Genomic DNA, 27,329 nt, shown 5'->3' with positions numbered 1-27,329 from the left:
TTTGACATTAGTAAACTCTAACCTGCGGTGGTTACAGAATTGTGAACTGATACTCTCTCTTCTACACTCCGTCCTTGGTACTCAATGCTTTTCTATGTTTGCAGGGAAGCCGGGGTGAATTGCTACTGTCCCTCTGCTACAACCCATCAGGCAACTCTATCATCGTTAATATCATAAAAGCAAGGAACCTAAAAGCCATGGATATCGGAGGAACGTCAGGTCTGTATTTTTTTTTATTGTTCCTGTGTCATGAATATGTTTTTGTGGCAATAAGACATCATGCTTTCTTATAGATAGATAGACAGATAGATAGATAGATAGAATAGCTTATTGTACCTAAAAGGTTTTAAACTGATGTTCTAGTGCTAAAAAGAAATACTTTTTAAGCTTGAAGAGTGTGTCGCTCTCCAGCAACAGATCTATGGGAGTTGTCTTTATCAGCCAGTGAACAGTCTCTCCCTAGAGATTAGTTCACATGTTACTGAAAACACAGTCTGTACCAACAGCGCATGCACGTTACTGAAAACACAGTCTGTACCAACAGCGCATGCATGTTACTGAAAACACAGTCTGTACCAAGAGCGCATGCACGTTACTGAAAACACAGTCTGTACCAACAGCGCATGCACGTTACTGAAAACACAGTCTGTACCAAGAGCGCATGGACGTTACTGAAAACACAGTCTGTACCAACAGCGCATGCACGTTACTGAAAACACAGTCTGTACCAACAGCGCATGCACGTTACTGAAAACACAGTCTGTACCAACAGCGCATGCACGTTACTGAAAACACAGTCTGTACCAACAGCGCATGCACGTTACTGAAAACACAGTCTGTACCAACAGCGCATGCACGTTACTGAAAACACAGTCTGTACCAACAGCGCATGCACGTTACTGAAAACACAGTCTGTACCAACAGCGCATGCACGTTACTGAAAACACAGTCTGTACCAACAGCGCATGCACGTTACTGAAAACACAGTCTGTACCAACAGCGCATGCATGTTACTGAAAACATGTGTGCTAGCTGGAGGCGCACTTGGTAAAACGCTTCTGTCAATCGCTTTTATCCTTCTTTTCCTCCTCAGATGTAAATGTGATTCTAGATACAAAGTATTCGTGATGAAATATCAGGCAGTGCACCATATAAAGGTGTATATCTACTCACAGTGTATGGTGCACTGCCTGATATTTCAGCACGAATACTTTGTATCTAGAATCACATTTACATCTGAGGAGGAAAAGAAGGATAAAAGCGATTGACAGAAGTGTTTTACCAAGTGAACCAGCTCCTCCAGCTAGCACACCTGATCGATTTACACAGATTTTGGGAGAGACTGTGGGACGGCTGCGGTTCAGACACAATAAGGGAAAGTATCAACCCATATTGTACATCTGTTACATGTACGTTACTGAAAACAGTCTGTACCAACAGCGCATGCACATGTTACTGAAAACCACAGTTTGTGTCAATAACGCATGCACATGTTACTGGAAACCACAGTTTGTGTCAATAACACATGCACATGTTACTGAAAACCACAGTTTGTGTCAATAACGCATGCACATGTTACTGGAAACCCAGTCTGTGTCAATAACGCATGCACATGTTACTGGAAACCCAGTCTATGTCAATAATGCATGCACATGTTACTGGAAACCCAGTCTATGTCAATAACGCATGCACATGTTACTGAAAACCCAGTCTATGTCAATAACGCATGCACATGTTACTGAAAACCCAGTCTATGTCAATAACGCATTCACATGTTACTGAAACCACAGTCTATGTCAATAATGCATGCACATGTTACTGGAAACCCAGTATGTGCCAACTACACATGCACATTTTACTGGAAACCCAGTCTGTGCCAACAGAGCATGCAAATGTTACTGGAAACCCAGTATGTGCCAAGAGGCCATGCACATTTTACTGGAAACCCAGTCTGTGCCAACAGCGCATGCCCATATTACTGGAAACCCAGTATGAGCCAACAGTGCATGCACATGTTACTGGAAACCCAGCTTGTGCCAAAAGCACATGTACACATTACTGGAAACCCAGTCTGAGCCAACAGTGCATGCACATTATTGGAAACCCCATATGAGCGAACAGTGAATGCACATGTTACTGGAAATCCAGCCTGTGCCAACAGCGCATGCACATGTTACTGGAAATCTAGTCTGTGTCAACAGCGCATGCACATTATTCTGGAAATCTAGTCTGTGTCAACAGCGCATGCACGTGTTACTGGAAATCCAGCCTGTGTCAACAGCGCATGCACATGATTCTGGAAATCTAGTCTGTGTCAACAGCGCATGCACATGTTACTGGAAATCTAGTCTGTGTCAACAGCGCATGCACATGTTACTGGAAATCCAGCCTGTGTCAACAGCGCATGCACATGATTCTGGAAATCTAGTCTGTGTCAACAGCGCATGCACATGTTACTGGAAACCCAGTCTGTGTCAATAACACATGCACATGTTACTGAAAACCCAGTATGAGCCAACAGTGCATGCACATGTTACTGGAAACCCAGCTTGTGCCAAAAGCGCATGTACACATTACTGGAAACCCAGTCTGAGCCAACAGTGCATGCATGTTATTGGAAACCCCCTATGAGCCAACAGTGAATGCACATGTTACTGGAAATCCAGCCTGTGCCAACAGCGCATGCACATGATTCTGGAAATCTAGTCTGTGTCAATAGTGCATGCACATGTTACTGGAAATCTAGTCTCTGTCAACAGCGCATGCACATGTTACTGGAAATCCAGCCTGTGTCAACAGTGCATGCACATGATTCTGGAAATCTAGTCTGTGTCAACAGTGCATGCACATGTTACTGGAAACCCAGTCTGTGTCAATAACGCATGCACATGTTACTGAAAACCCAGTATGAGCCAACAGACCATGCACATTTTACTGGAAACCCAATCTGTGCCAACAGAGCATGCAAATGTTACTGGAAACCCAGTATGAGCCAACAGTGCATGCACATGTTACTGGAAACCCAGCTTGTGAAAAAGCGCATGTACACGTTATTGGAAACCCAGTCTGAACAAACAGTGCATGCACGTTATTGGAAACCCCATATGAGCCAACAGTGAATACACATGTTACTGGAAATCTAGACTGTGTCAACAGCGCATGCACATGTTACTGGAAATCTAGTCTGTGTCAACAGCGCATGCACATGTTACTGGAAATCTAGTCTGTGTCAACAGCGCATGCACATGTAACTGTAAATCTAGTCTGTGTCAACAGCGCATGCACATGTTACTGGAAATCTAGTCTGTATCAACAGCGCATGCACATGTTACTGGAAATCCAGCATGTGTCAACGGCGCATGCACATGTTACTGGAAATCCAGCCTGTGTCAACGGCGCATGCACATGTTACTGGAAATCTAGTCTGTGTAGCGCATGCACATGTAACTGGAAATCTAGTCTGTGTCAACAGCGCATGCACATGTTACTGGAAATCCAGCCTGAGTCAACAGCGCATGCACATGTTACTGGAAATCTAGTCTGTGTCAACAGCGCATGCACATGTAACTGGAAATCTAGTCTGTGTCAACAGAGCATGCACATGTTACTGGAAATCTAGTCTGTGTCAACAGCGCATGCACATGTTACTGAAAACCACAGTTTGTGTCAATAACGCATGCACATGTTACTGGAAACCACAGTTTGTGTCAATAACACATGCACATGTTACTGAAAACCACAGTTTGTGTCAATAACGCATGCACATGTTACTGGAAACCCAGTCTGTGTCAATAACGCATGCACATGTTACTGGAAACCCAGTCTATGTCAATAATGCATGCACATGTTACTGGAAACCCAGTCTATGTCAATAACGCATGCACATGTTACTGAAAACCCAGTCTATGTCAATAACGCATGCACATGTTACTGAAAACCCAGTCTATGTCAATAACGCATTCACATGTTACTGAAACCACAGTCTATGTCAATAATGCATGCACATGTTACTGGAAACCCAGTATGTGCCAACTACACATGCACATTTTACTGGAAACCCAGTCTGTGCCAACAGAGCATGCAAATGTTACTGGAAACCCAGTATGTGCCAAGAGGCCATGCACATTTTACTGGAAACCCAGTCTGTGCCAACAGCGCATGCCCATATTACTGGAAACCCAGTATGAGCCAACAGTGCATGCACATGTTACTGGAAACCCAGCTTGTGCCAAAAGCACATGTACACATTACTGGAAACCCAGTCTGAGCCAACAGTGCATGCACATTATTGGAAACCCCATATGAGCGAACAGTGAATGCACATGTTACTGGAAATCCAGCCTGTGCCAACAGCGCATGCACATGTTACTGGAAATCTAGTCTGTGTCAACAGCGCATGCACATTATTCTGGAAATCTAGTCTGTGTCAACAGCGCATGCACGTGTTACTGGAAATCCAGCCTGTGTCAACAGCGCATGCACATGATTCTGGAAATCTAGTCTGTGTCAACAGCGCATGCACATGTTACTGGAAATCTAGTCTGTGTCAACAGCGCATGCACATGTTACTGGAAATCCAGCCTGTGTCAACAGCGCATGCACATGATTCTGGAAATCTAGTCTGTGTCAACAGCGCATGCACATGTTACTGGAAACCCAGTCTGTGTCAATAACACATGCACATGTTACTGAAAACCCAGTATGAGCCAACAGTGCATGCACATGTTACTGGAAACCCAGCTTGTGCCAAAAGCGCATGTACACATTACTGGAAACCCAGTCTGAGCCAACAGTGCATGCATGTTATTGGAAACCCCCTATGAGCCAACAGTGAATGCACATGTTACTGGAAATCCAGCCTGTGCCAACAGCGCATGCACATGATTCTGGAAATCTAGTCTGTGTCAATAGTGCATGCACATGTTACTGGAAATCTAGTCTGTGTCAACAGCGCATGCACATGTTACTGGAAATCCAGCCTGTGTCAACAGTGCATGCACATGATTCTGGAAATCTAGTCTGTGTCAACAGTGCATGCACATGTTACTGGAAACCCAGTCTGTGTCAATAACGCATGCACATGTTACTGAAAACCCAGTATGAGCCAACAGACCATGCACATTTTACTGGAAACCCAATCTGTGCCAACAGAGCATGCAAATGTTACTGGAAACCCAGTATGAGCCAACAGTGCATGCACATGTTACTGGAAACCCAGCTTGTGAAAAAGCGCATGTACACGTTATTGGAAACCCAGTCTGAACAAACAGTGCATGCACGTTATTGGAAACCCCATATGAGCCAACAGTGAATACACATGTTACTGGAAATCTAGACTGTGTCAACAGCGCATGCACATGTTACTGGAAATCTAGTCTGTGTCAACAGCGCATGCACATGTTACTGGAAATCTAGTCTGTGTCAACAGCGCATGCACATGTAACTGTAAATCTAGTCTGTGTCAACAGCGCATGCACATGTTACTGGAAATCTAGTCTGTATCAACAGCGCATGCACATATTACTGGAAATCCAGCATGTGTCAACGGCGCATGCACATGTTACTGGAAATCCAGCCTGTGTCAACGGCGCATGCACATGTTACTGGAAATCTAGTCTGTGTAGCGCATGCACATGTAACTGGAAATCTAGTCTGTGTCAACAGCGCATGCACATGTTACTGGAAATCCAGCCTGAGTCAACAGCGCATGCACATGTTACTGGAAATCTAGTCTGTGTCAACAGCGCATGCACATGTAACTGGAAATCTAGTCTGTGTCAACAGAGCATGCACATGTTACTGGAAATCTAGTCTGTGTCAACAGCGCATGCACATGTTACTGGAAATCTAGACTGTGTCAACAGCGCATGCACATGTTACTGGAAATCTAGACTGTGTCAACAGCGCATGCACATGTTACTGGAAATCTAGACTGTGTCAACAGCGCATGCACATGTTACTGGAAATCTAGACTGTGTCAACAGCGCATGCACATGTTACTGGAAATCTAGACTGTTTCAACAGCGCATGCACATGTTACTGGAAATCTAGACTGTGTCAGGCAGCAGCGCATACAAATGACAGTTACTTCCTGCTGACTCTCATTGAGAGTTACTAGGTTACTACCTCCTAGTGCTTGCTGAGCATTAGTATTAACGATCCGTAAGACAATGAACATTAGTTGGGGCGCTCAACTGATATTATTTTACATTTATGGGCAAAAATGTTTTTCTATGTTAAAGGGGCAGTCAAGTTAAAATTAAACTTTTCTGATTCAAATAGGCCATGCAATTTTAAACAACTTTCCAATTTACTTTTATTGTCAAATTTGCTTTGTTCTCTTGGTATTCTTTGTTGAAAACTAAACCTAGGTAGGCTTATAAAATTATTTCTAAGCCATTGAAGGCCGCCTCTTATCTTAGTGCATTTTGATATAGTTAGACAGCGCCAGTTCTATTGACAGTGCAAGTCTGTCAATAGAACTGAAATAAGGGGGCAGTCTTCAGAGGCTTAAATACAAGGTAATCACCGAGGTAAAAAGTGTATTAATATAACAGTGTTGGATTATGCAAAACTGGGGAATGGGTAATAAAGGGATTATCTATGTTTTTAAACAAAAACATTTTCAAGTAGACTGTCCCTTTAAGAAATATATTTTAAATAAAACATGTCTGCAACTTCAGACATTCATTTGAAAACTGAAAAACAAATAACTTACTATTTTCCTGCCAAATCTCAACCACATTATTTCAGTGTGTTCGTGGCTGCCCTGACTAATTAAATCTAATACACTTCCCATTTCAACATGTTCAAAATCTGAACATTTTGTTATTTAAAGGGACATTAAGCACTAAATAAGTGCCAGATAGAATGACGTATTTAAAGCAGCAATTAGCCTGAGAATAATATACAGATGTATTTTTTTTTTTATTATATTAGTTGTTTAAATATTTAAAAAAATAAATCTAGCAGCCGGGCAGCTAATCAAGTACCTGAGGTGTTAAAATAAAATGTGATGAATACTTTTGGAAATAATGCAGGCAAGAATTTGTATTTGAGGTCTGATTTTTATATGATCATTGGCTTAGAATTAGATTCTAACGCACTTAGAAGTTTGACCAAGATAGCATCATCGTTTCTATATTTATGTTTAGTTTCAATCTTGAATTGAACCTTAAAAAAACCTTTCCAATTTACTTCTATTTATAATGTGTTTAGTTCTCTTGTTATCCTTTGTTGAAAAGCATAACTAGGTAGGCTCAGGAACTGCTGACTGGTGGCTGCACATATATATGTTATTGGCTCACTCAACTCAAGAAAACTAAACAAATTAGATAATAAAAGTAAATTGGAAAGTTGTTTAAACTTGTATCCTCTATCTGAATCATGAAATACATTTTTTGAGTTTCATGTCCCTTTAAAGAGACGTAAAAGTTCCAAAAAAGAAAACATTCTGGTGCCTGAGCATTTTATTGTTGCACTATTAACCCCTTCCTGTCATTAGCTCGGTTATGTGGGCATGGAACATCCTAGCTGTTTGACTGTCCATAGGCGCTTTCTGAATGGGATCGCGGGCTGGAGGGGGGGTGCCTAGCATTATAGGCACTCCCCCCTGACACAATCCCATCATTGAAATCACACGATCGCATGAACAATCACGTGATTTAAATATTTACTTATTTGTATACATCTGAACTTTGTTCCATTGTAGACAAATAAGACCCGACCGGAAGGGGTTAATTACACATAACTAGAGTTACCAGGTGTCTTACACAAAAATACTGCACAGCCAGCCGGTGATTTGTGGAAATAGGTGGGTGGAAACACCAGATCTGACTAATAACTTCACAACACCTCCCAGTTACATGACTGTAATCCCCCAACCTGCATCCCTGTACCCCATCAACCAAATGCCAAAACCAGGTCTCAGATAGGGTCCCATTAGTCATGGGTCCAGTATTTTTACAAATATTTTACTGGACAGCTAGTTGAAATGCTGGACTGTTTGGTTAAATACTGAACACCTGGCAACCTCACATATAACCATGGGGTAGATCTCAATTAATTTAAGAAACTGCTTCCTGCCAAATTCAAGCACAAGCGATCAACTCTATGTGTTTAACCCATTCTCAATGAGACAACGACAAGAGGCTTATGTGCCTGCACATTGCTGCTCCTGAGTATAATACATTTGATTTAACCCCTTAACGACCAAGGACGTACGCCACACATCCTCAAAAAAAAGTCAGTTAATGACCGAGGACGTGTGGCGTACGTCCTTGGTCTGGAAAGCAGCTGGAAGCGATCCTGCTCGCTTCCAGCTGCTTTCCAGTTATTGCAGTGATGCCTCGATATGGAGGCATCCTGCAATAACCCCCCTTGGCCATCCGATGCAGAGAGAGCCACTCTGTGGCCCTCTCTGCACCGGACATCGATGGCCGGTATCGTTGGTGGGTGGGAGCTTACGTGGGAGGCGGGTAGCGGCCATCGGTGCGCTATGTGGAGTGGAGGGGGGCGGGATCGGGGGCGCGCGCGTGCACGGGGGTGGTGGGCGGGCGCGTGCATGGGGCGGGAGCGGGTGGGAACCGCTACACTACAGAAAAAAAAAAGTTGAAAAGTTGAAAAAAAAACCCCACTAAAATGCAATCTAAGGGTCCTGGAAGGGGTTGGGGGTTGGTCTCGGTGGGGGGGGAAAGCTACACTACAGAAAAGGGAATTTGAAAAAAAAAAAGGCACATTTTGTTACAAAACTGGGTACTGGCAGACAGCTGCCAGTACCCAAGATGGCGCCCATTATTGCAGAGGGGAAGGGTTAGAGAGCAGTTTTGGTGGGGGATCAGTGAGGTTGGGGTCTAAGGGGGGATCCTACACATCAGCATATGTAAATATGCTTTTTTTTTTTTTTTTTTTTTTTAAAAAAGGGCCAAATACCTTTTATTTTAGTACTGGCAGAGTTTCTGCCAGTACTTAAGATGGCGGGGACAATTGTGGGGTGGGGGAGGGAAGAGAGCTGTTTGGGAGGGATCAGGGGGTCTGATGTTTCAGGTGGGAGGCTGAGCTCTACACTAAAGCTAAAATTAACCCTGTAAGCTCCCTACAAGCTACATAATTAACCCCTTCACTGCTAGCCATAATACACGTGTGATGCGCAGCGGCATTTAGAGGCCTTCTAATTACCAAAAAGCAATGCCAAAGCCATATATGTCTGCTATTTCTGAACAAAGGGGATCCCAGAGAAGCATTTACAACCATTTGTGCCATAATTGCAGAAGGTGTTTGTAAATAATTTCAGTGAGAAACCTAAAATTGAGAAAAAATTCACGTTTTTTTTAATTTGATCGCATTTAGCGGTGAAATGGTGGCATGAAATATACCAAAATTGGCCTAGATCAATACTTGGGGTTGTCTACTACACTACACTAAAGCTAAAACTACCCCAAAAAGCTCCCTACATGCTCCCTAATTAACCCCTTCACTGCTGGGCATAATACACGTGTGGTGCGCAGCGGCATTTAGCGGCCTTCTAATTACCAAAAAGCAACACCAAAGTCATATATGTCTGCTATTTCTGAACAAAGGGGATCCCAGAGAAGAATTTACAACCATTTATGCCATAATTGCACAAGCTGTTTGTAAATAATTTAAGTTAGAAACCAAAAGTTTGTGAAAAAATTTGTGAAAAGTGAACGATTTTTTCTATTTGATTGCATTTGGCGGTGAAATGGTGGCATGAAATATACCAAAATGGGCCTAGATCAATACTTTGGGTTGTCTACTAAAAAAAATATATATACATGTCAATGGATATTCAGAGATTCCTGAAAGATATCAGTGCTCTAATGTAACTATCGCTAATTTTGAAAAGAAATGGTTTGGAAATAGCGAAGTGCTACTTGTATTTATGGCCCTATAGTTTACAAAAAAAGCAAAGAACATGTAAACATTGGGTATTTCTAAACTCAGGACAATATTTAGAAACTATTTAGCATGGGTGTTTTTTGGTGGTTGTAGATGTGTAACAGATTTTGGGGGTCAAAGTTAGAAAAAGTGTGTTTTTTTCCATTTTTTCCTCATATTTTATAATTTTTTTTATAGTAAATTATAAGATATGATGAAAATAATGGTATCTTTAGAAAGTCCATTTAATGGCGAGAAAAACGGTATATAATATGTGTGGGTACAGTAAATGAGTAAGAGGAAAATTACAGCTAAACACAAACACCTCAAAAATTTAAAAATAGCCTTGGTCCCAAACGGACAGAAAATGGAAAAGTGCTGTGGTCATTAAGGGGTTAAAGGGACAGTCAAGTCCAAAAAAAAACTTTCATGTTTCAAATAGGGCATGTAATTTTAAACAACTTTCCAATTTACTTTTATCATCAATTTTGCTTTGTTCTCTTGGTATTCTTAGTTGAAAGCTAATCCTAAGAGTTTCATATGCTAATTTTTTAGGCGGCCTCTAATCTAAATGCATTTTGATAGTTTTTCACCACTAGAGGGCATTAGTTCACATGTTTCATATAGATAACATTGAGCTCATGCACGTGAATTTACCATAGAGACAGCTCTGATTGGCTAAAATGCAAGTCTATCAAAAGAACTGAAATAAGGGGGCAGTCTGCAGAGGCTTAGATACAAGGTAATCACAGAGGTAAAACGTGTATTTCTATAACTGTGTTGGTTATGCGACACTGGGGAATTGGTAATTAAGGGATTATCTATCTTTTAAAACAACAACAATTCTGGTGTTAACTGTCCCTTTAAAAAAAAGTGAATTTGCAATATCTCTTATAATTGTATGATCTAGCTGAACAATGAAAGCTTAATTGTCTTTCATGTCCATTTCCATTTAAATTTGAAAGACATTATGTAACTAAAAGATCAGAGCAACTCACCGATGACAACAGCGCATGGTTTAGGGATATGTTGGAGCTCTTTAATGGGCATGAAACTCAATGCTTTTCTTTCATGATTCAAAATACAGTTTTACAACTTTCCAATTTACTTCTAGTATCAAATTTGCTTCATTCTCTTGGTATCCTTTATTGACAGAAATAGGGTTGTTGTCGTAGTGGTCCCACTTGATTTTATTGGTCCATGAAAAGGTTCCACAGTCAACTAAATTAATTTCTTTAATTGAAGGAGCAGCAATATCGGGAACTAGTTGAGCCCATCGAGTGAGCCAGTGAAGAGGCATATGCGTGAAGAGCTAGCTTACTGAGTCTACCTAGGTATGCTCTTCAACAAAGGATTCAAAGAGAATTAAGCAAATTAGATAATATAAGTAAATTGAAAAGATGTTTAATTTTATAGCAAAATGTCATCTATTTTGAATAAACTTTACTCGGAATTGTTACCTCTTTCGAAGTAGCAACAAAGTAAGCAACCGCAGTATCTGTGCTAAATGTGCAGTCACTCCCTATGACAAGTGACCCCTTTGGAATAAAAGTGTATGTGGCTTCAAGTAAAATAGTGTCATGGCTGTCACCAAAAGCATAAACAGTAATTAAAGCAATCAGCCTGCAATTAAGAGTCTTATCAGTTCTAGGCAGCAGCAATCCTTAACTTGATCTGTATGTCATAGTTAGAAAACAATATTCTATACTAACAATTTAGCTGTAATTGGTGACTGTGAGATCGCAGTGGGAGTGAGTTCTGCGCGTATTCTAACCATCTCAGAATAAAACACTTACGTGACAGAGGGTGTTTAACATGCAGAAGTTAACTGTAAACAGAGAATTAAAACATAAATGCTTCAAACAATGCCACCTACAGGTTCTTGTCTTAATCACAAACCGATGAGGGAAAACTTTGAAAATGTAGTTATATGTGGGTGGAATAACGCGCCCCCAGATTGTAAAATAGCAAAAAAATAAGTTATTATTTAATGGAGAAAGAGAAGACCGTGGCTAGAAGAAACAGGATAAAATTGTAATGAAACAAACAAGTCTGAGAAACTAGTTATAAAGGCTGTGACACACTGAGAGCGGCGCGCAGCGTCATGATGCAGCCGTGCGCGCTCAGTGTGTCCTGCCTTTTCATCTCTGCATGCTCAGCCGCATCAGGTCACGTAGATAAGCGTTTAGAGTTAAAATGTTTGAACTTTAGAATCGATACGAGGCGGTGCGAAGCAGCGGCTTTGCCTCGCGCTGCATCGCTTGCAGTGTGTCACAGCCTTAATACTGAAAGATGTTGGCCTTGATTCAACAAAAGACATTCACAAAACTAATATCTTGTAGAAAAACTCGGCGAAACTCGAAAACTGTGATTTCTAGTCGGCCATTGTTAAATCTACCAGTTACGGTAAGGCTTGATTATAATCAGTGAAGGAGCATCTATTTCTGAACCGCTCCCGTGTTGCCGCATTGTACGAGAGGCACTGCAAAAGATATGGCATTAGAAAAATGCATTTAAATCTACGGGAAAAAATAATTAAAATAAAAAAAATTCTCCCACTATAAAATAGATGCAGAAAAAAATCTGAAAACAGAAATTAACGAAAAATTATCTTTGAAATAGCGAAGCACAGCTACGAGATTCTTCACAGGGGTGATAAAATCATAATGACTGCTCCTGCTGGGTTGAGATACAGGTAAAAAATCCCAACTGCACTTATACTTAACTCCATGACCAGCCCATTGGAAAAGCCTTTTGTTCTATCCAGTGCGACTATTTACCATAAAAAAGACGTAAATATTCATATTAAATAAATATATTATTGTTTTTCCGCGCTGCTAGCAGCTTTCGTCTTATGTGAAAAATATAATGTATTGGGCACCTTATGCAGCTATAGATGTGAATGTCAAGAACGCCCACTAATATAGCTCTGGAAAACATAGGTGATGTACAATTAATTTCAGACATGGGGCGATTCTCTAACACTCTCTGGTCTAATGAGATTCTATAAAATGACTTGTCAGTATTACAGGGAGCCATAAGGAACTGTTGTAAAGGGAATTTTTACCTTTGGAACTGTGTATCTCATTAAAGGGGCATGAAAGCCAAAATTATTTCATGATTCAGATTCATTTTAAACAATTTTCCAGTTTACTTCTATTATCAAATGTGCTTTGTTCTTTTTGTATCCTTTGATGAAGAAGAAGCAATGCACTACTGGGAGCTAGCTGAACACATCAAGTGAGCCAACGACAAGAGGCATACATGTGCAGCCACCAATCATCAGCTAGCTCAGCTTTGCTTATGTCATTGAAAAGTGAGAGCATACGAAACGCGTTTGACCTTCTGTTTGTCTTGACTGAATTTTACTATGAGCACCAAATAAAGCCTAATTTTTGATGGCAAATACCAATACCTAGACTTGTTTCTGAGTGCGAGGATATGGATTTTCTTGTTTTTTCTTTGGGAGCTTGGTGGAGTCTCCTGTATTTCCTGGGCACCTGATCCAAGTGAGCGCTGTGTGTTTCCGTGGGGATCGCTGAGGCTGCAACACCAGTTCAGCACGAGCAGTCAGAGAGTGAACCTGCACACAGGGGCGGCAGACTGAAAATCGGAGCGATTGCCGTGGCTTTTTTTTTGCTGCACCTGAGCCTACCTAGGTATTAATTTTAGCAAAGGATAGCGAGAGAACAAAGCAATTTAGATTATAGAAGCATTTTTTTTTAAATTGCATGTTCTGTCCGAATGATTATTATTTGCTTGCTCAGTGTGCTTAGAGGGATATGGCTGTACCTCACTGACGAGACTTAAAGGGACACTGAACCCAAATTTTTCTTTTGTGATTAAGATAAAGTAGGCAATTTTAAGCAACTTTCTAATTTACTCCTATTATCAATTTTTCTTTGTGCTCTTGCTATCTTTATTTGAAAAAGAAGGTATCTAAGCTATTTTTTGGTTCAGTACCGGGCATCACTTGTTTATTGGTGGATGAATTTATCCACCAATCAGCAAGAACAACCCAGGCCGGCATCTAGACTTACATTTTTGCATTTCAAATAAAGATACCAAGAGAATGAAGAAAATTTGATAATAGCAGTAAATTATAAAGTTGCTTTTACCCCTTGAGTGCTAACGACGGCTCTGAGCCGTTGCAGAGTTTCCCACTCTGGTGCTAATGACGACTCAGAGCCGTTGCTAGCACTCTCCCACCTTGAGGGAGATCTGGGGCCTCCCACCCGCTCCTGCCCCAGTGATCGGGCCTGCATAGTGACAGGCATTGCCGGGACTTCACGTAATGAGCGGTGACGTTATATGCAATGACGTGATGACGTCACTGCGCAATTTTATTTATACTTAACAATGCTAAGTATAGGAGCAGGGGGCATCTCAGGCATCTAAGCAGCAACCGACCTCCATTACCCACCATTGGAAAGGTAATCTCCTAACCTTTCCAACAGTGTAAGATCTGGAAAAAAACAGAAAAAAAGTTAATTTAAAAAAAAATAAAAAAAAATAAAAAAACTTAAAAAAGCTTAGCACCCAGGTGGGAAAGTGCTTAGCATTCAAAGGGTTAAATTGCATGCTCTATCTGAATCATGAAAGAAAAATTTTGGGTCCAGTGTCCCTTTAATAAAGTCAGAAACGATTACCTGCTGTTGCCATGTTCCTTGTTCAGAGAGGAATTGCCTGGTATTTCGGTGCTGGACTGACCGTGATAGGCGGGATCAGACTGATATACTACAGGAAAGTTATTCTCTGTGAAAAGCATTACTGGGCTAAAAGAAGCTGCACCCAGGTGGTAAATCGCCCTAGAACAGGCTAACAAGTTATTGAGCCGGTTGTTCGATCCTGAGAGTGCGCTTCTATCTGTGTGAATCATTATTATTATGATTATCGGTTATTTTTAAAGTGCCAACAGATCACACACACGTACATTAAAGGGATACATTATATACACTAACAAGTACAATAGGAGGTCGTTACATTTGTAATGGTGCACAATAAACAGTGCAATAATTGAGCTGTCTTAGTTATACAAAAGGAGAGGAATGTATCATAAAAGAATAATATTAGGTTTGTTGCACCTTTAAGAGGAGTTTGCTAATATTGTTTTGTGAAGGAGTGACACTTATGTTACAATATATAACCCAGAGTGTAGTAACGCTCAGGGCTCAGCACCAGATTAAAAAAGAACAGTCAAATCCCAGAAGTTACAGAGATAATAAAATATGCAAGCTACAATAAAATTATAACACAATCAACTGAAGAAAAATTAACAATAAAACATCTTGTCACCCCGATTTTCCATAATTTCCCCAAAATTCACAAAAATTCCATATGCCTGCCAGGGAGACCTATCATTGCTGGCATAGGTTCACTAAATGAGGCATTGTCTGAGCTTGTTGACACCTTTTTACAGCCTAGTTTCCCAGTTACCTAGCTACATTCAGGACACCACATCTTTCATTAACAAAACAAAAAATCTGAAATGGCAATCTAACTATAGATTAATGGTTGTGGATGTCACTTCACTCTATACTTCTATCGATCATCAGAAGGGCATTATTGCCATAGAGTTCTTTATAGATTCGTACTGTAACTTTGAACCAGCTGCAAAGATTTTTCTCTTGAGAGCAATTGAGTTTCTATTGACTCATAATTTATTTATGTTTTAGACGGGGTACTATCTCCAAAGACGTGGGACAGCAATGGGGGCTAAATTTGTCCTCTCCTATGCCAACCTTTTCATGGGTTGGTGGGAGCTGTCCCATGTCTTTGGAGATGGGAATCCATTTAAGGAAATGATCATACAGTATCATAGATATATAGATGATCTTTTCTTCATCCTGGACTGTGACAAACAGGAAGCAGATCAATTCTGCAACTATCTGAACAACAATAAATGTGGTATCAAAATCACAGGAGAACACAGTACTGTAAGTATTAACTTTCTGGATCTCACTGTCCGGGGAGGAAAGGTTGGTCAATCTGTGGAAACTATTATGTACAGAAAAGACACAGCAGGCAATACACTACTTAAATACGATTCTTGTCATCCAAAACATGTTCTGAAAGGTATCTCTAACGGGGAGTACAGGTAGCCCTCAGTTTACGCCGGGGTTAGGTTCCAGAAGGAATGGTTGTAAATCGAAACCGTTGTAAATTGAAACCCAGTTTATAATGTAAGTCAATGGGAAGTGAGGGAGTTAGGTTCCAGGCCCCTCTCAAAACTGACATAAGTAACACCTAATACATTATTTTTAAAGCTTTGAAATGAAGACTTTAAATGCTAAACAGCATTATAAACCTAATAATATAGATTGTATCATCATCAAACTAAGTTTAATGAACAAAAACATTTGCTAACAGCACCTAATAAAATAATCACACAACAGACTGCATCATCATCAAACTAAGTTTAATGAACAAAAAAGTTTTTTACTTGCATTTTTCTGCAATTAGTTCTCTGCATTGTTAGCATGTTAGATAATATTGGGTCTGCACCTATTCTATGCATTTCAATCTGCAATGATTAATAGGCAGTTAGGCACCTTCACCTCAAGCAGCTGGACAGGAAGATAATAGGGAAGTGGCTGCTCGATAACTAATGTCTGTTCTGTGTACACAGATCAATTTCAGACCTGTTAAGTTACATAACTTTGCTGCAAAACAAGCGGACAGCTCCACCTACTGGCTATTTTAATTACTGCACATGACTGAAAAAAAGGTTGTTATTCTGAAATGGCGCAAGTTAAACTGGCGTAAACCGAGGGCCACCTGTATATACGTATTAAAAGAAATTGTACACACGAACAGGAATATCAGAACCAGGCCCGGGAAGCTACAGTAAGATTTAAACAGCGAGGGTACAAAGAAGATATTCTTATAAAAGCAAAGAAGAATGTTGATCTCATCCCTAGAAATCAATTATTGAAGTATAGATCTAAAAATAAAACATCTAAGGTGACCAAACCGAAATTCATTACATCATATAGTGCAGAATACAACAAAGCTTGCAACATAGTCAAGGAATCTCTACCAATCCTCTACTCTGACCCTGTTATTAGGGAAATAATGAAATCGGGTTGTGATTTCATTCCCAAAAGAGGCAAAACACTGGCTAATCATTTGTCCCCCTCAAACATGAAGCCTATTAAAAATACATGTTGTTTAACCAAGAAAAAAGGATGATGATTTCTTTACATACCGCTGAGTCTTTGCGAATCAGGTCCATGATCTTTGTTTACAGCGAAGTCCCAGCAGCAGCGCATGAGCATCCGTTAATCAGAGACCATTAGGTGGATCCATAAGGAAAGACATCAGAGATTCAGCTTTTAGGTTAGAAGAATCTACTGGGGACGATACCTCTTATTTTCCAGAGCATAAAGGGACATAAAACATGTATTAATGAACATATTGATATTTGTTAGTAGATGATGATCTACTTGTGCTTTGTTCACAAATATAAATCTATATCACTCAGTGCTTAGTTTACAATTAGCAATATAATTCAAGTTTAAAGGGATATTATACATTTTATATTATAATCTCATACTGTTTAATTATGTGTAGTTAAAAAACTTTGCAATATATTTTAATTATTTTGCCCCTTTTCCTGTAATTTAATTCTGATTTTTTTTCTACATTTCACTGTAATGGGCGCCGCCAGGTTTTAGCATAAGTTTACCTGTATCTATCTTTCCAGCTGAGGACAATTAGGGACTGGTATAAAACAGGCAATAAAATAGACTGTTTGGCATATAGTGGCCGATTTATGTTGCTGTGAATGCATCTGTTTCCGCACAAGCCTTCAGGCTTGCCGGAAACATAAGTTAAGAAGCAGCGGTATTAACGCGTCCTCCACCTCGCAGGCTGTGGACATCAATCCGCACAATCAGATACGATCAGGATGTTTGACACCCCCTGCTAGTGACTGATTGGCAACAGTTGTCTATATATCTATATATTATCTATCATCTATCTATCATCTATCTATCCATCCATCTATCAATCATCTGTGTGTCTATTTATCTATCTACATATCTATCTATCTATCATCTATCTATGTTTGTCTATCTGTGTGTCTATCATCTATCTATCTGTGTGCCTATCTGTGTATCTATTTATCTATCATCTACCCATCTATTAACTAACAATCTATCATATATCATCTATCAACTGTCTATATATCTATCTATATATCTATCTTTCCCTGTCTGTATATCTACCTATCTGTCTATATTATTTAAATAATGTACACAAGTACACAGTAGATGAGTTTTAAAATATATTCTCCATCAATATAATGTTTTATGTTAAAGACACAGAAAAGTCAAAATTAAACTTTCACTATTCAGATAGAACATGCAATTTTAATCTACTTTTCTAATGTATTATAATATCTGATTCGTGTTCAGCTAGCTCCCAGTAGTGCACTGCTGCTCTTTCAACAAAGGATAACAAGTAATTTGGAATGTTGTTTAAAATTATATGTTCTAAATCGGAATGGTGATAGAAAAGTTTTGGGCTTCATGTCCCTTTAAACGTGATACAGCATAACTGTAAAAAGCTGACAGGAAAATATCACCTGACCATCTCTATGTAAAAAAGCAAGATATTTTACCACATAATTTCCTCAGCTCACCAGAGTAAGTGCTGTGTAAAATGTTATCTTTCAGTTACTGCCCAGCTGCAGGTAAAAAAAAAGAAGGAAGAAATGAACAGCCGCCAATCAGCATCAGCAGTGCTGAGGTCATGAACAGTGATCTCATGAGATTTCATAGTAAACTCTCTTAAATTGAATATGTTAATAACATGAGTGCGCATGAGGCACGCTCCATTGCAAGTCCTGGGACAGGCATACTGATTTGCTGCTTAAAGTCCTTTACAATGGGGGTGTTAATGCTTAGGACATTTTGAGGTAAAATATATTTCTTTTTTACCTAGAAATGTTCAGGTGATATTTTCTCGTCAGCTTTTTACAGCTATGCTGCATCACTTTCAAGTGTTTAAACATTTGGCTAATCATGTCCTTTTAAGGTAATCTTACAGGGTCCATTAGTTTAATCATCTCTTTTTTCCTCAGATCCGTATGTGAAGGTTTGGCTAATGTGCAAAGACAAGAGGGTGGAGAAGAAAAAGACAGTGGTCATGAAACGATGCTTGAATCCTGTATTTAATGAATCCTTCATCTTTGACATCCCAACTGAGAAGCTTCGGGACACAACCATAATTATCACTGTCATGGACAAGGATAGACTGAGCCGTAATGATGTAATAGGCAAGGTGGGTCTAATTGACTACGGTCATCAATGGATAGACTGAGCCGTAATGATGTAATAGGCAAGGTGGGTCTACTTGATTACGGTCATCAATGGATAGACTGAGCCAGTATGATGTAATAGGCAAGGTGGGTCTACTTGACTACGGTCATCAATGGATAGACTGAGCCATAATTATGTAATAGGCAAGGTGAGTCTACTTGACTACAGTCATTACTGGGAAGTCAATAGCGATAACATTGTATGGGCATCACACTAGGAAACCTCAGTTAATTATAGCAGAGGTTATTGTCTCAGCATGGAAGAGATTACAGATAGTTATATGTTCAGTGACGATAGTGAGATAATATGTTATCACCCAGTTACATGATCACATGTAGTAAGTTAAAACCAACAGGACCTTGTAGCTCATGGAGTTACAGTAGAAGACTTTACAGTTATTTTAGTTATTGGTAAAGCAGATGTGACCACTTATTTTATAGTATGAGGATAGTTATAAAAGGTAAGTGTAGATAATAATTTATTCCAATATATTAAATAGACAATGTTACACAAAACAAACTGGTTCATAAAGATGCTTATCTAGGAAGCCAATGTAGTTGTAATTATAGAGATATACAGGATTTTATATAAGGACATTATTTACTGGGAATTTTCAAAGGAAATGTTAAGGTGAATTGGAAGGTCTGAGCTTTATGCTGATACAAAGTGGTTTAGATAACAATATCTGCCCAGCTAAATCTTTCTAACATATCTGACCCTGAACTTTCTGTTATATTGGTTAAAATTAATAAAAGGTCTACAAGCAAAATAATACTCAGAATGCATATTAATACATAGATCCATTCATACATGCACAATAAATAAACCATAAGATCTGTTCATATATGCACAATACATATACCATAAGATCTATTCATACATACACAATACATATACCATAAGATCCATTCATACATGCACAATACATATACCATAAGATCCATTTATACATGCACAATACATATACCATAAGATATATTCATACATGCACAATACATATACCATAAGATCCATTTATACATGCACAATACATATACCATAAGATCTATTCATACATGCACAATACATATACCATAAGATCCATTCACACATGCACAATACATAAACCATAAGATCTATTCATACATGGACAATACATATACCATAAGATCTATTCATACATGCACAATACATAAACCATAAGATCCATTCATACACGCACAATACATATACCATAAGATCTATTCATACATGCACAATACATATATCATAAGATCTATTCATACATGCACAATACATATATCATAAGATCTATTCATACATGCACAATACATATACCATAAGATCCATTCATACATGCACAATACATATACCATAAGATCTATTCATACATGCACAATACATATATCATAAGATCTATTCATACATGCACAATACATATACCATAAGATCCATTCATACATGCACAATACATATACCATAAGATCCATTCATAAATGCACAATACATAAACCATAAGATCCATTCATACATGCACAATACATATACCATAAGATCCATTCATACATGCACAATACATATACCATAAGATCCATTCATACATGCACAATACATATACCATGAGATCTTTTCATACATGCACAATACATAAACCATAAGATCCATTTATACATGCACAATACATATACCATAAGATCTATTCATACATGCACAATACATATACCATAAGATCTATTCATACATGCACAATACATGTAACATAAGATCTATTCATACCTGTACAATACATATACCATAAGATCTATTCATACATGCACAATACATATACCATAAGATCCATTCATACATGCACAATACATATACCATAAGATCCATTAATACATGCACAATGCATGTAACATAAGATCTATTCATACCTGTACAATACATAAACCATAAGATCTATTCATACATGTACAATACATATACCATAAGATATAATCATACATGCACAATACATATACCATAAGATCTATTAATACATGCACAATACATATACCATAAGATCCATTCATACATGCACAATACATATACCATAAGATCTATTAATACATGCACAATACATATACCATAAGATCCATTCATACATGCACAATACATATATCATAAGATCTATTCATACATGCACAATACATATACCATAAAATCCATTCATACATGCGCAATACATATACCATAAGATCTATTCATTCATGCACAATACATATACCATAAGATCCATTCATACATGCACAATACATATACCATAAGGTCCATTTATACATGCACAATATATATACCATAAGATCCATTCATACATGTACAATATATAAACCATAAGATCCACTTATACATGCACAATATATAAACCATAAGATCCATTCATACATGTACAATATATAAACCATAAGATCTATTCATACATGCACAATACATATACCATAAGATCTATTCATACATGCAAAATACATATACCATAAGATCTATTCATACATGCACAATACATATACCATTAGATCTATTCATACATGCACAATACATATACCATAAGATCCATTAATACATGCACAATACATGTACCATAAGATCTATTCATACATGCACAATACATATACCATAAGATCTATTCATACATGCACAATACATATACCATAAGATCTATTCATACATGCACAATACATATACCATAAGATCCATTAATACATGCACAATACATATACCATAAGATCCATTTATACATGCACAATACATATACCATAAGATCTATTCATACATGCACAATACATATACCATAAGATCTTTTCATACATGCACAATACATATACCATAAGATCCATTAATACATGCACAATACATATGCCATAAGATCCATTTATACATGCACAATACATATACCATAAGATCTATTCATACATGCACAATACATATACCATAAGATCCATTTATACATGCACAATACATATACCATAAGATCTATTAATACATGCACAATACATATATCATAAGATCTATTCATACATGCACAATACATATATCATAAGATCTATTCATACATGCACAATACATATACCATAAGATCCATTTATACATGCACAATACATATACCAAAAGATCTATTCATACATGCACAATATATAAACCATAAGATCTATTCATACATGCACAATACATATACCATAAGATCTATTCATACATGCACAATACATATACCATAAGATCCATTTATACATGCACAATACATATACCATACGATCTATTAATACATGCACAATACATATATCATAAGATCTATTCATATATGCACAATACATATATCATAAGATCTATTCATACATGCACAATACATATACCATAAGATCTATTTATACATGCACAATGCATATACCATAAGATCCATTCATACATGCACAATACATATACCATAAGATCTGTTCATACATGCACAATACATATACCATAAGATCCATTCATACATGCACAATACATATACCATAAGATCCTTTTACATGCACAATACATATACCATAAGATCCATTCATACATCTACAATATATATACCATAAGATCTATTCATACATGCACAATACATATACCATAAGATCCATTCATACATGCACAATACATATACCATAAGATCCATTTATACATGCACAATACATATATACATAAACCATAAGATCTATTCATACATGCACAATACATATATCATAAGATCTATTCATACATGCACAATACATATACCATAAGATCCATTCATACATGCACAATACATATACCATAAGATCTATTCATACATGCACAATACATATACCATAAGATCTTTTCATTCATGCAAAATACATATACCCTAAGATCCATTCATACATGCACAATACATATACCATAAGATCCATTCATGCATGCACAATACATATACCATAAGATCCATTAATACATGCACAATTCATATAACATAAGATCCATTTATACATGCACAATACATATACCATAAGATCTTTTCATACATGCACAATACATATACCATAAGATCCATTCATACATGCACAATATATAAACCATAAGACCTTTTCGCACATGCACAATACATATACCATAAGATCTGTTCATACATGCACAATACATATACCATAAGATCCATTAATACATGCACAATACATATACCATAAGATCCATTTATACATGCACAATACATATACCATAAGATCTATTAATACATGCACAATACATATATCATAAGATCTATTCATACATGCACAATACATATATCATAAGATCTATTCATACATGCACAATACATATACCAAAAGATCTATTCATACATGCACAATATATAAACCATAAGATCTATTCATACATGCACAATACATATACCATAAGATCTATTCATACATGCACAATACATATACCATAAGATCCATTTATACATGCACAATACATATACCATACGATCTATTAATACATGCACAATACATATATCATAAGATCTATTCATACATGCACAATACATATATCATAAGATCTATTCATACATGCACAATACATATACCATAAGATCTATTTATACATGCACAATGCATATACCATAAGATCCATTCATACATGCACAATACATATACCATAAGATCGTTTTACATGCACAATACATATACCATAAGATCCATTCATACATGTACAATATATATACCATAAGATCTATTGATACATGCACAATACATATACCATAAGATCCATTCATACATGCACAATACATATACCATAAGATCCATTTATACATGCACAATACATATACCATAAGATCCATTTATACATGCACAATACATATACCATAAGATCCATTTATACATGCACAATACATATACCATAAGATCTATTCATACATGCACAATACATATATCATAAGATCTATTCATACATGCACAATACATATACCATAAGATCCATTCATACATGCACAATACATATACCATAAGATCTATTCATACATGCACAATACATATACCATAAGATCTTTTCATTCATGCAAAATACATATACCCTAAGATCCATTCATACATGCACAATACATATACCATAAGATCCATTCATGCATGCACAATACATATACCATAAGATCCATTAATACATGCAAAATTCATATAACATAAGATCCATTTATACATGCACAATACATATACCATAAGATCTTTTCATACATGCACAATACATATACCATAAGATCCATTCATACATGCACAATATATAAACCATAAGACCTTTTCGCACATGCACAATACATATACCATAAGATCTGTTCATACATGCACAATACATATACCATAAGATCCATTAATACATGCACAATACATATACCATAAGATCCATTTATACATGCACAATACATATACCATAAGATCTATTCATACATGCACAATACATATACCATAAGATCCATTCATACATGCACAATATATAAACCATAAGATCTATTCATACATGCACAATATATAAACCATAAGATCTATTCATACATGCACAAGACATATACCATAAGATCTATTCATACATGCACAATACATATACCATAAGATCTATTAATACATGCACAATACATATACCATAAGATCCATTCATACATGCACAATACATATACCATAAGATCCATTTATACATGCACAATACATATACCATAAGATCTATTAATACATGCACAATACATATATCATAAGATCTATTCATACATGCACAATACATATATCATAAGATCTATTCATACATGCACAATACATATACCATAAGATCCATTTATACATGCACAATACATATACCATAAGATCCATTCATACATGTACAATATATATACCATAAGATCTATTCATACATGCATAATACATATACCATAAGATCTATTCATACATGCACAATACATATACCATAAGATCTCTTCATACTTGCGCAATACATAAACCATAAGATCCATTTATACATGCACAATACATATACCATAAGATCTATTCATACATGTACAATACATATATCATAAGATCTATTCATACATGCACAATATATAAACCATAAGATCTATTCATACATGCACAATACATATACTATAAGATCCATTTATACATGCACAATACATATACCATAAGATCTATTAATACATGCACAATACATATACCATAAGATCTTTTCATACATGCACAGTACATATACCATAAGATCTATTCATACATGCAAAATACATATACCATAAGATCTATTAATACATGCACAATACATATACCATAAGATCTATTCATACATGCAAAATACATATACCATAAGATCTATTCATAGATGCATATACCATAAGATCCATCCATACATGCACAATACATATACCATAAGATCCATTTATACATGCACAATGCATATACCATAAGATCCATTCATACATGCACAATACATATACCATAAGATCCATTTATACATGCACAATACATATACCATAAGATCTATTCATACATGCACAATATATATAACATAAGATCCATTCATACATGCACAATACATATACCATAAGATCTATTCATACATGCACAATACATATACCATAAGATCTATTCATACATTCACAATACATATACCATAAGATCCATTCATACATGAACAATACATATACCATAAGATCTATTCATACATGCACAATACATATACCATAAGATCTATTCATACATGCACAATACATATACCATAAGATCTATTCATACCTGCACAATACATATACCATAAGATCTATTCATACATGCACAATACATATACCATAAGATCTATTCATACAAGCACAATACATATACCATAAGATCCATTCATACATGCACAATACATATACCATAAGATCCATTTATACATGCACAATACATATACCATAAGATCTATTCATACATGCACAATACATAAACCATAAGATCTATTCATACATGCACAATACATATACCATAAGATCTATTAATACATGCACAATACATATATCATAAGATCTATTCATACATGCACAATACATATATCATAAGATCTATTCTTACATGCACAATACATATACCATAAGTTCCATTTATACATGCACAATACATATACCATAAGATCCATTCATACATGTACAATATATATACCATAAGATCTATTCATACATGCATAATACATATACCATAAGATCTATTCATACATGCACAATACATATACCATAAGATCTCTTCATACTTGCGCAATACATAAACCATAAGATCTATTCATACATGCACAATACATATACCATAAGATCCATTTATACATGCACAATACATATATCATAAGATCTATTCATACATGCACAATATATAAACCATAAGATCTATTCATACATGCACAATACATATACCATAAGATCCATTCATACATGCACAATACATATACCATAAGATCTATTCATACATGCACAATACATATACCATAAGATCTTTTCATTCATGCAAAATACATATACCCTAAGATCCATTCATACATGCACAATACATATACCATAAGATCCATTCATGCATGCACAATACATAAACCATAAGATCCATTAATACATGCAAAATTCATATAACATAAGATCCATTTATACATGCACAATACATATACCATAAGATCTTTTCATACATGCACAATACATATACCATAAGATCCATTCATACATGCACAATATATAAACCATAAGACCTTTTCGCACATGCACAATACATATACCATAAGATCTGTTCATACATGCACAATACATATACCATAAGATCCATTTATACATGCACAATACATATACCATAAGATCCATTCATACATGCACAATACATATACCATAAGATCTATTCATACATGCACAATACATATACCATAAGATCTTTTCATTCATGCAAAATACATATACCCTAAGATCCATTCATACATGCACAATACATATACCATAAGATCCATTCATGCATGCACAATACATATACCATAAGATCCATTAATACATGCAAAATTCATATAACATAAGATCCATTTATACATGCACAATACATATACCATAAGATCTTTTCATACATGCACAATACATATACCATAAGATCCATTCATACATGCACAATATATAAACCATAA

General features: G+C 36.8%; 1 protein-coding gene across 1 annotated transcript in view; it reads left to right on the top strand.

Annotated features, from left to right (window-relative positions):
- LOC128636223 (synaptotagmin-7-like) overlaps nt 1-27,329 on the top strand; it is a 990,418-nt gene that overhangs the window by 950,086 nt on the left and 13,003 nt on the right. Inside the window, exons 12-13 of the mRNA XM_053689266.1 lie at nt 105-219; nt 18,983-19,182. Coding sequence (XP_053545241.1) covers nt 105-219; nt 18,983-19,182 — 315 coding nt within the window. The remainder of the gene's footprint in view (nt 1-104; nt 220-18,982; nt 19,183-27,329) is intronic.

Source organism: Bombina bombina, chromosome 7, assembly GCF_027579735.1.
Source record: "Bombina bombina isolate aBomBom1 chromosome 7, aBomBom1.pri, whole genome shotgun sequence".
In the NCBI taxonomy this organism is placed as follows: Eukaryota; Metazoa; Chordata; class Amphibia; order Anura; family Bombinatoridae; genus Bombina; species Bombina bombina.
This window is presented reverse-complemented; position numbering and strand designations above follow the sequence as displayed.